Source organism: Sardina pilchardus, chromosome 12 (genome assembly GCF_963854185.1).
Source record: "Sardina pilchardus chromosome 12, fSarPil1.1, whole genome shotgun sequence".
Taxonomy (NCBI): Eukaryota; Metazoa; Chordata; class Actinopteri; order Clupeiformes; family Clupeidae; genus Sardina; species Sardina pilchardus.
This window is the reverse complement of record NC_085005.1, coordinates 11,354,177-11,365,836: the sequence shown is the minus strand read 5'-3', so window position 1 is coordinate 11,365,836 and position 11,660 is coordinate 11,354,177. Positions and strand designations below refer to the sequence as shown.

Below are 11,660 nucleotides of genomic sequence, written 5' to 3'. Positions count from 1 at the left end.
AAATGACTTGGGCCTGGCTGCGAAGCTCGCAGTTCTATTTAAGGCTGCCCAATGTGTTTGCCAGATATCTCAAAGCTTAGCGAAATGGATTTTGTTGAAGCTGCCACGGCTGTTTTGTGTGTGTGTGTGTGTGTGCGTGCGCTTGCGTGTGTGCGGGCATGTGTGTGTTTCCAAATTAGCATTATCGACTGGAAGCGCACAAGGCCCAGAGGTTGAACTTTGACCCTCACCCCTTGGCTTTGCGCCTGTCCTCCGCATAACCCCCCCCCCCCCCCCCCCCCACACACACACACACACACACTCTCTCTCTCTCTCTCCCTCCCAGCCGTGATCGCTCTAGTCCTCCTCACATTGTGTGCATCTGCTTTCAGTCATCACCACTGCCCACACCACCCTGTATTCCAGAACTTTCTCTTCCTCCTCTCTCTCTCTCTCTCATATCCTCTCTCTCTCACTCATATCCTCTCTCTCTCTCATCTCTTTTCCATCTCTTCTGCTCTCCCTCTCTCTCTCTCTTTCGCTCTCTTCTTTATGATTTGTGTCCCTCTCTCCTCATCTGTTCATATTATGCCGTCTTCTGCTTCCCTCAATCCTCATGTTCTCTTTGTCCCCTTGTTCATTTGTTTTTGTTCAACCTTTTATGGAACTAGGCCAGCTTGAAAATCAGATACTGTTTTGTCCATGATGACCCAGAAGAATAAAGTTCCTACTTAAATGTGTCTCATACCAGTTTTGGCTCTGTCTCCCTCTCTCTCTCTTGCTCTCGTTCTCTCTCGCTTTCTCACCTTCTCTCTCGATCTCTCTCACTTTCTCTTGCTCGCTCTCTCTCTCCCTTTCTCTCCTCTCTCTCTCTCTCTCTTTCTCTCTCTCCTTCTCTCTCTCTCTCTCTCTCTCTCTCTCTCTCTCTCTCTCTCTCTCTCTCTCTCTCTCTCTCTCTCTCTCTCCTCTCTCTCTCTCTCTCTGCCCTCATTACTTTCATACCTCCCTTACTATTTAATCCTACTCCCATAACCACCTCCACCTTTCATCTCCGTGCTGTCAGCCATGCTGCTCCAGTGTTTCCAGTCTCCCCACTGTGTCCTCTTCTGCTCCACCTGCTCAAGAGTTTCCACTCCTCATTTACCGAGGGCCGACAGTGTGAATGCAGAGTCAATCTAGTTTTGTTGACTCCACTTTTTCGTAAACCGAAACGTGTGATTTTTGTATACTTGAGGCAAACCCTGAGAAACTAGAGCATGCTCTAAATCGAGGGTTTCAGTTGTCACTTCAGATCGTGATGGCAGTGGTCATCAAAGTCAGTGAAAGACAGGATATGTGTTTTTATTATCATTATTATTATAAAAAGTATATAAAATAGTGAAGTGAGCTAAAGTTGTGTTTGAAGTGTAAAGACGAGAGTCATGTATATAATCTCTCTCTCTCTCTCTCTCTCCCTCTCTTTCTCTCTCTCTCCCTCCCTCCCTCTCTCCCAGTGCCTCCGTTGTGTGTGGTGCGGGAGATGATCCGGCGGCTGCAGGAGCTGCGGCACATGGAGCAGGTGCAGCGGGCGTACGCCCTGAACTGCGGCGAGGGCGCCACCGTCAGCTACGAGCTGCAGCTCCGCGTCCTCCGAGAGTTCGGCCTCCCCGATGGTGCTGCCGAGCTCCTACAGGTACACACACACATACTGTACACACACACACACATACATACAAACACACACACACGCATACAGACACACACACTTCTTAAGCTCAGTACATTTAGATCACCTGACTGAACATTTGAGGGTCCACACACACTCAAATGCACATGACTGTTAGGGTTGGTGTGTTGCTCTCCATGTTGCATTTGCATGGCCACCACGGAACACTGGTTGTCACACTTCGGGTGAGGAACCCCAGCTGTGGACATGTGATGCAGTGAAACATGCTTAGTCAGAGTTCAGTATTCATCAGCGCAACTGGGAAACTTCCAGACACACATACACACACACTCACTCACTCATGCAAATACACAAATACACACACACACACAAATACACACACACTCATACACACACACACACACACACACACTCACACTCTTCACAAAACACCCCAGAGTTACTCACCCTCTCCAACCCACTCAGCATCACCTGCCAATTCCTGTAGCCAAACACTGGGAGGAGGACACCAAAGGAGCAGCTCTGCTCTCCCCCGTCCTCCGGGGCCCGTCTCCTTTGTTCCTTCTCCCTGCCCTGTTGGTGGGAGAGGAGAGGGGCTTCCTTCGAGCAGCGCCGCGCCTGCACCGCCATCTGACGGCACTCGCTCGTTCGCTCGCTCGGATGAATAATGAATCTGCTGGGAACTGTGCTATGAAGCTGATTAAAAGGAAATGATACCAGAGAAAATGAACTGACTGACACCACACACACACACACACACACACACGCTCAACTCCTACACCTCCCGAATTCTGCTTTTTTTAGCTGCTCCGCGCACCTTAAACTTCTCAGCCTTGAAGGAAGTCCCCTTGTTGAAATAATCACATTGCTCTCGTTTCTAACCCTAACATTCATTTTTGCACTGAATTGGCATCTCGGAGCAGCCAAACTTGGCCGTTTGTACTGTTCCGCACCTTGTTTTTCTTCCCCCGGCTCGGCTCGGAGGCCTATTTCAGCCCTATCGGTACCTTCTGGCGTGGTTAAATACTTGCGGCAGTCCAAATCTGTGTTTCCAGCTCCCCTGAAAAGACGCGCGCAGCCAAAGCATAAATCACACTGGCTGGAGATTGCGGCGGTGGAGGGCTTCCAGTTGGAGGCAGTTAAACGCTTGCCACCCTTCAGACCCAAGTGGCTCTTTAGAATTCCTCGCTCTCTCCCGTGTGCCTGCTGCTCCGCCAGCCTGCTCGGGGTTTTCCTGACAGTTTTCACCTGTCAGACGACGGCTGTTTTTCCGCGGGATAGCAGATTTTTGGTGCTGCTTCTACAGTGACCGGGTCTGACCCGCCGTGTGACTGTGCAGCCCATGGATTTCAGGGTCATGCTTCTTCATGCATATGTATGATGTCGCTGACAAAAACATGTTTTTTTTTCTTCCCCTCTCTGCTCTACTATCATTTCCTCTTCTCTTCTCATCTCTCTTGTCTGATCTGCTTCTTGCTTGTTCTCTGTCTGGTTCTCCATTTCTTTCACTGATCTTTCTCTCTCTCTCTCTCTCTCTCTGTCTCTCTCTCTCTATCTCTTTCGCTCTCTCTGTCTCTATCTCTTTCTCTGTCTGTCTCTCTCTGTGTCTCTCTGTCTCTTTCTCTCTCTGTCTCTCTCTCTCTGTCTCTTTCGCTCTTTCTGTCTCTATCTCTTTCTCTGTCTGTCTCTCTCTGTGTCTCTCTCTGTCTCTTTCTCTCTCTCTCTTTCTCTCTGTCTCTCTCTCTCTCTCTCTCTCTCTCTCTCTCTAGAACCCTCATAAGTTCTTCCCGGAGGAGCGCTTTGGCGACGAGAGCCCCATCCTGGCGCTGCGGCAGGTGGGCCGCTGCCGGGTCAACAGCACGCCGGCGGCGGCCGAGGCGCTCTACCCGGAGCTGGAGACGCTGGTGGGCTTCCACCACCCGCCGCTGCCCCCTCCCCCGCCGCCCTACCACCACCCCCACCCGTCCTCCTCCGCCACGCCGGCCCACGGCCAGGGGAAGGGTGGAGGAGGAGGCTGGAGGCCCCGGGCCACCTCGCAGCCGCCCTCGCGCTCCTTCTCCTACCCCTGCAACCACGCGCTGCTCCAGCGCAGCCAGCCGCTGGGCGCCCAGCTGCCCGGGCCGCCGTACCCGCCCTCCGGGCACGGCAAGGCCCTCATGCCGCCCGACTGCACCAACTTCGGGGTGCCCGGCCGGGGCATCCATCCTGACAAGCAGGGGGTGAGTGAGAGGGAAGGGAAGTCATTTGGGAGAGTTTACTCGCAGGGGGAAGGTGCCACATATGTCTCTGTTGATGTCTTTGTATATGTGTTTGTATTTTGTACGTACAGTATATATGTACACATGTTTGTCTCTGCATGCATATGGATGGATTAATGGAGGGATGTGGAATGATATGGCAGATTCTGTGCAAGTGTGCAGGTTGATTTGCGTATGAAAGAGGAGGCTGAATTTTAGTGTTTGGCTTTAAGCTGTATTTATATTATGTAGTGTGAATGAGCACGGGCTGGTGTTGCAGAGAGGTTGCAGCATATCCATGTGGTTATTATCACGAGCCTCCCTCTTTGTGTCTTCCCTTTTAAAAGCAGCTGACAGCCACATGTCTTGACCTGTCCAGTGTTCTGAAAAGATCAGTCCTTCAAGGCAGTGGAGAGACAGACCGTGTGTCTCTAGAGTAAAGCGTACACATCAGGCTGTTGTAGCGGTCTGTGTGTGACTGACTGAGGGGAACAGGATTTCAGATGCATGCATGAGCTTTGTTTATTTGTGTTTACAAATTTATTTGTTTGTTTGTTCCCCGTCTCTCTCTTAGAACATGGAGCCTGTGATGAACGAGTTCATGCCAGACATCGCCATGGGTGTGTCTGCGATGACGCTGAAGGAATGCCGCATGTCGGAGGTCAACATGGAGGTCGAAGGTCACGACCTCCACCCTCTGACGCCCGCCTCCATCCCCCACGGTTACGTGGGGCGCCACCCGCACTCCTCCTCCTCCTCGTGCTCTTCCTCCCGCAAGCGGCACGCGGCCGAGCCCAAGGCCGAGGCGCCGCCGGACTTCCCCGACCTGTACGAGCTCTCGGGGCGTCTGGCGGCGGGCGCCCCGTACGCCGGCCCGCCCGACCTCTACAGCCACGGGCGGCCGCCGGTCCCCGGAGCTCCGGCGGCGGGGGGTCCCCTCTCGCCCAGCGGCTACCCGCCCGACCAGCAGGGCCCGTGCCGGGGGCCGGACGCCGGCCTGCGCCTGGACATGCTGGAGCAGCCGCCCCAGAGGCTGGACCTCGCCCTGGCCACCCACGCGGCGGCGACGGCGACGGGGCAGGTGGCCGGCCACAGGGCCACAGGGCGCCCCAAAAACGAGACGGACCTCACGTGCGGCCTGGGCAGCCCCCCTCCGCCCCCCCTGCCCCCCCAGCCCCCGTGCCCGCCGGAGCCCTACGAGGAGTGGGCGTCGGTGCGCAGGCCGGTCACCGAGGGGACGGGCGGCGGGGCGGAAGACGGGGGCATCGGCGGCGCCAGGGAACGCAGGTCCCCCAGTAAACCAGAATACCCTTACAGGAAGTCAGCGCTCTGACGCCCCACCCCCCCACCTCACTCCCAGCCAATGAGAGATGACGCATGCTAGTGGGGGTGTGAGTAGAAGTTGCTGAGGGAATGAGCTGCTGCGGTTGGATGTATGAGTGTTAACGAGAGCTCTGGTGGAAGGATTGTAACTGCCAACCAGAGCAGAGTATCGTCTTCATGTTCCAAGGCACAAATGTGAGGTGCGCTCCAGGTCTGACATGCTCGGGTTACGTGTAAAAGGAGCACTTTGGTTTTGGTTGGATCCACACACAAAGATCCATTTTCCCATAGTTCACTTTTTTTGGTTCAGTTTCAGTCCCCCCCCCCCCCCCCCCCCGGTTTTAACCACCTGTGTCCACTCCAACTCCACCCCCCCCATATCCAGTCGCCCACCTCCACCACTACCCATAATCCTCTCTGCCTCATCCTCGTCTTGTCCATCTCATTGTCCCACTCTGCCAGCCTTTTCAGTCGCGATGGCTGTCCTCTGCCAGCTGACAATCAGCAGCTTCAATGAATGTTTTTTTTTTTTTCCCTTGAATGTTCCCGGAGGTTTATAATGACGGGCCGCCATCCCTCCTCCCCGATTTCCTGTCCGCCCAACAAGTTTGTCCGTCTAGGATGATTGCAGAGTTATATATTTATATATGCGTGCCGGACTTGCCTCCTTTAGAAATAAATTGAAAAATGCCCAGGCAATGAGTTGCAAACTCACTCTCTCCTGCACTCCTGTCCATGACAAATAGTCGTTCCTGAGTCCCCCCCCCATCCTCCTCCTCCTCCTCCTCCTCGTTCCCTCCACTCTCAGAAGCTGGGCTGGCAGTAATGGCTCTTGTAATCCTCTGCGAGCAAGCGGCTGTGCGTATTAGCACGGGCAATTTGAGATTTGGGGGGGGGGGGGGGGGGAGAGAGCACAAAGGAGGCGAGCGAATGAAATCTCTCCTCCCCACCTTCTCCTCCTCCTCCACCGCCGCCACGCCACACTGCGAGAATACCAATGATGGCCACTGAGGGGGGTGGACGGGGTGGACGGGAGGCTCGGCTCTGCGTGTAATCTGACTGCCGAGTTAGCAGAGCAGGGTCTCTGGATCAGCACCTGGACCTGGTGGCGCACAGATCCGACCAGACGAGCCTGGGAGCCCAGACTGTCTGGGTGAGCGCTCCGAGGGGGGGGGGGGGGGGGGCTGTGCGGTCCCAGAGTCGGGCCTGGTCCGAGGGGAGCTGCTCTCAGGGCGTGTCGTACCAACCTAGCCCCGCAACAACACATTGCACATGGTCCGTTGGTGTCCAGAAGCCAAGGCCATTCAGTGGCTGGGAGATGCCCTTTAGCCTCTGACCAAGTGTGTGCGCTTGCTCGGCAGAGTGATGTTCCAGACATGCCCAGGCCAGCTGTGCAGCATCAGAGTGATGTTGATGATGATGATGACGACGAGGCAGTGTTAGAACATCCTCACTAAAAAGCAGTGTGTGGACAGTACATTGAGTTATTTTTGTTATTATTATTATTTTATAGTTCAACGTGTTCTTGTGGATCTCAGCCAAACCATCGTGTTTCACACGACTAATGTCATCCCATTGAAATGTCACCCTGTCCTGTCCATCAGCAGCCTTTGGTAGCAGGATTTGCTCTGGTCCCTAAAACCTGACGGCCTCCCTCTGGCTGTGAGTCACAGGGCGTCGCCTCGCCATCTCCCAAAGACGACACTGACAGACATCATGAATTTACAACACTGCAGTGCACCACGGGGGGAAAAAAGAAAGCAGGTCATTTAAGGACGTTGTGACGCGAGTTTAAAAAAAAAAAAAAAAAAAAAATCCTTATGCCTTTTTGAGGGAGGAAGAGACTTTTCGAAGCCAGCATAAACCATGCTTTATGCCCTTCTTTTTGCTGTTCAAGAGTTAGATGCGAAGCAAATAGAAATTAACTCTTTTTTTTTGTCTTTGCTCTGTTATTTTTTAAAGACTTTTCTTGCCCTTACTCATAGTGGTGCTTATTTGTTGTTTGTTCCTCTCTTTGGGGAAAAAAAGGGCTGCAGTAGTGCACTCTTTGCCATGCTGTTGCTTAACGACGTTCCAGCAAATGACCGTAGCTCCGTTTTATTCAAGCCTGCCCTACTCCAGCTCATCCCCCCCCCCCACCCCCCATCAGTCAAGGAGCCCCTCCAAGGATCCAACGGGACTCATGAATTTAAGCTCATGCTAAATGACTCTTTTTAACAATTGCCTCCTTGAGTCCTCCTCTGTTTTTGTTTTTTTAAAAAAAATGTTTGTTATGACTTGTTTTTTTTGCGCGTTGTAGTGTGCGTGCGTGCGTGCGTATGTGTTTGTTTGTGTGTTGTGCTAAGGAGAAATAGAGTGCTGGGTCAGTGTTCTTGTTGTTTTCCAGTTCCTCGTAAATGACTTGCATTTCAAGTGTGTGTGTGTTTGTCTGTGCGTGTGTGTATGTGGGTCTGTGTGTGTGTGTGAAGGCAGAGGAATGGCGAGGAGGCTGCGGGCGGGTTGGAAAGGGAATTGGAGCTGGGATTCGGCCGGTCTCTCCAGGCCCGCAGACCCTGACAGATTCGGGGAGCGAGTGAGTGAGCGAGCGAATGAGGAGAGAGAGGTGGGATGGGAAGGGCTCACGCACGTGAGGTTGGAGGAAGTATGGAGGGTGTGAGGTGGGATGATGGCGAAAGTAGTATCATATACCATAAGCTTGTTATTATTTAAGTAAACAACTGTCATTGTCTCAAGTTCGCCCCAGAACATATGCTCTGTTTGTTTTTTTTTGTTGAAGTCCATTACAGCAGTTTCATTCATTTCTCATTAGCCTTAGGCCTTCTCAAATGTGGTTACACTTTTTTGTACACATCGGTCTCAAGCTTCAGACCCCTGATAAAAAATGTAGGCTGTAGGCATATATACACAGACACACACACACACACACACAAACCCCTTGTCGCCTAAAATCAAAATGGCTGCTCTGGTCAGGAGTCACTCCACTGCTGCTGAACTATGCCCTCTGGGTCGCGCCATGCTGCCACTACCTCCGACCTTTCACCTCTGACCTCTGAGCAGTCATCCCTCCGGCTGAGCCGTAGCTCCAGCTCCGTCGCCCGTGGCAGAGCAGAGAGAGTGGCCCAGACCCACACGCCTCTCCTGCCCTGCCCAGCCCCCCACACCCCCACACCCTTAGAGCACAGGGGATGTGTATGCAATCGCTCTCTCTCTCTCTGTCCCTCTCTCTCTCTCTCTGTCTCTCTCTCTCTTTCTGTCTCTGTCACTCTTTCTCTTTCTGTCTCTCTTTTTCTCTCTCTCTCTCTCTCTTTCTCTTTCAAGCACCTGCTCGGAAGCGATTTCTCCACAGTTGTTTGCTCCCTGCTATCTGCAGCACTAATCAGATTATCCATGGAAACGCACACAAGAACACAACACTGTTTCCGTGCCAATTATCAGGTTCTCATGGATGACTTCCCCATGCTATGTGGTGAGGATGGATGTGTGTGTGTGTGTGTGTGTGTGTGTGTGTGTGTGTATGTATGTGTGTGTGTTGAGCCCTCTACCTGTCCATACACTCTGAAAAGGTTACGTGCCCCTTACTAAATCAGGTCCCATAGGTTGGGTGTGAGTTTTTGTGTGCACCGTGCACAGCAGAGACCCACCCGAGCTGGGAGAGTGTGCATTAATCTCATGCTGACTCCTCATGTTTAAAAGTGGGTGGTGTCAGTCATGAATAGGCAAGGGAATCAGGTAGTGATGGCTGTGTGGGTGGTTGGGTAAGTGAGGATGTCGACTGCCCTTGCTGACTCCTCTGTGTTAAACGGCATGGGGTCTTGGGTGGCTCCAGAAAAGGGAAACGGAGGATTGTGGTGGTGGTGGCGGCGGCAGGATGTTTTTGTTTTTGTGTTCACCGAAGTTTGCTGTTGCCCGCTTAAGCTGTACAGATGTTGGTCTCACGGTAGTATGCACATAAAGGAAACGCACAGTCTGCCAGCTTTAGCTGTTGTTCTTCCTCAACAACACTGGCAATATGGACCCATTCTCACAAGCTGGACTTGTTCTCACAAGTTCACCGAGCCCCCCAGCCCCACTTTCCATTCTTTGGACCAGATCGTATCCGACTTGGTCTCTGGCCTAAATCGCAGGTGACTTTGGCTAAGGAGAGCTGCAGAGAGAGAACAGGATGAAATGGGGCTCCGGAGTCCGGCTGCTGCTGCTGCTGTTGCTGTCGGGAGAGGAAGGTGAGGCACCTGAGTGGCGCATGAAAGGCACAGACCCAGAAATAGACCTGCCCGGGGCCACGGCTGCTCCACAGAGAGCAGGTGCCAAGCCATCGGAAACAGGCTGGCGCTTGGAAGATGGATGGATGTGGAGGGACACTGCGGCCAAAGGAGCACCAGAGAGCGGGGCTCCGAGGGTTAGAGCAGAGTCGGTTCCAGAGCTGGCACCATGCCACGCTTCGCTGTCTGCACCGGGGTGTCCACTGTAATTATGGATCTTTTTGAACGGTTTGAAACCCCTTCCCTTTGATGCCCATTAGGTATTGGTTTGTTCGGACAAAGGATTACAGCTGGCGTGCTGTGAAATTGCTTACAGTAGCGTCCAGCTTGCCCGAGAGGCCTGTGGTATTAGTAGGAAGCTAAATGTAGCAGATAAGATGATCAATATGCCTATTGCAAGTCCGCCTCTGAAGAAGCGTCGTTTTGATCACATTCTGACGGTGGTTGCAAACCTCGTTGCGGGCATGTCCGCTCGCGGCAAGTCCGTTATGTGTTTCTGATCCAGGATATTGTCAAAGACACTCCGGTCATCTGGCGACGCCGGGGACTTGACATGGCACCGGCGTCCTTGCTTGAGAGTCTTGCCTCTTTCTCTCGGGCAGCACCAAGAGACGTGTCTGTACTGCCCCCTGCAGGTTCCTCCGATGCAAAGCAGGGTTACTCAAGGTCAGGTGGCCCTCCCCCCCATCCCCTTTAACAACACCGCCACCACACCCACCCGCCTCCTGTTCATCATCTCCAGCCCATTTTCCCTGAGCATCTCTCCAAAACCTCCGGCAGAAGCACCAGCCTTGTTAGCTGTGGAGAGGTCCTCCCATCTCAGCTGTGTGTGTGTGCGTGCGTGTGTGTGTGTGTGTGTGTGTGTGTGTGTGTGTTCTGCCTGTGTTTGATGTGTGGAAGTCCCCCCTCATCAGCGAGAGAAGCAAGGCTATATTTGGTTCATGGTAATATCCCCCAAAGCAGTAGGCACGAACCGCTGTCCGCCGCATTAGGCTCCTGCGACTGACGTTTCGAAAATCCAGGCTGCTCCTCATTTCCGAGAGTCTTCAGATTCAAGCTCAGGCCTCAAAAGCTCTTAAATGTCTGCCATAGGTCATTATCCTCATTCTGGGTGATGAAAGCTACAATTAAAATAAAAAAAAGCTGTTAGATAAAAAGGTCTCAGTAGTCTGTTTTGTTGTTAATGTGGTTGTGTGTGATTGGCTTCTTGTAGTTTGATGCTTTAGTGTGGAGATGGCGTAGTGTGGAAAAGAACAATAGGGTTTTGTTGTAGGGTTTGTTTCTGCTTAAGCATCTCCAAGATGACTTTCAGCAGATGCTTGCTCTGAGCCCTGTGATATTGTGTTGTGTGCTTCTATTGCATTTGAATGACGTGGGTGAGTACAACGGTTTGGAATGGTTTGTGGAGGTCTGTGCTTAGTGCATCCCCTCATTTTCCAGCCTTAAAGATGATCACAGGTTTCTTTATTGTTTTGTTACCCTTTTTTTCTTGATTTAGTTGTTGCGGAGCACCATTTCATGAAAATATGTGAAATGTATTTTGCTGGACCTGTTAGCGAGGAATGTACAGATTGTTGCACTAATTTCAACTGTAGCGATATCCGGCAAAACTACATTGGGTTATGTAGTGTTGGATGCTTTTTGTTTTTGTTTTTGTTTTTGTTTTCATTTTCTTTTCGGTTCTTTGTGTCCAGTTGCTATGAAACTGGGCCCCCCTATTGGATAGCTGTGGAATTGTCCCTTCATAGTTGAGTATTGTCTTTAGTTTCTCAGATCAAGAAGCATTTTTTTGTTTTTTGTTTTTGTTTTTTGCATAGTCAGCTCCGCGTCGGCTTGGTCACATGGTCCTAGTTCATTTTAGGGTTTAAATCACACACATGAGAAAAGTCAACAGAAGTGCTTGGGTGAGGAAATACATGTATTTGTGGTGACACTCTCCAGGCCCCTTCCCCTTAGCTTTCTAGACGATCGAGTGCCTTCTCTATCAGAGGCTGACCATCTCCCTATCACCCCCCCACCCACTACAGCACCCCTCTCCGCCCTGTCCCCCCGTCTTATGCAAGCCTTTTCTACAAGCCTAAAGTTGACCAAGCTCTTTGTAATAACGTAGCTAAAGCTTACTGTAAATATTTGTGGTTTTGTTTCCTTTTTTTTATTTGTTTCCTTCTTGTTCTTTGAAGAGTATTTTTCAAAAGT

At 51.9% G+C, this 11,660-nt stretch overlaps 1 protein-coding gene across 2 annotated transcripts in view; it reads left to right on the top strand.

Moving 5' to 3' along the window:
* Positions 1-5,532, top strand: part of btbd7 (BTB (POZ) domain containing 7) — a 56,612-nt gene extending 51,080 nt beyond the window's left edge. For both annotated transcript variants that reach the window (XM_062550403.1, XM_062550402.1), the window contains 3 exons: positions 1,473-1,651; positions 3,415-3,864; positions 4,457-5,532. In XM_062550403.1, the coding sequence (XP_062406387.1) occupies positions 1,473-1,651; positions 3,415-3,864; positions 4,457-5,215 (1,388 nt within the window). In that variant the 3' untranslated portion in view covers positions 5,216-5,532. The remainder of the gene's footprint in view (positions 1-1,472; positions 1,652-3,414; positions 3,865-4,456) is intronic.
* Positions 5,533-11,660: the final 6,128 nt, after the last annotated feature.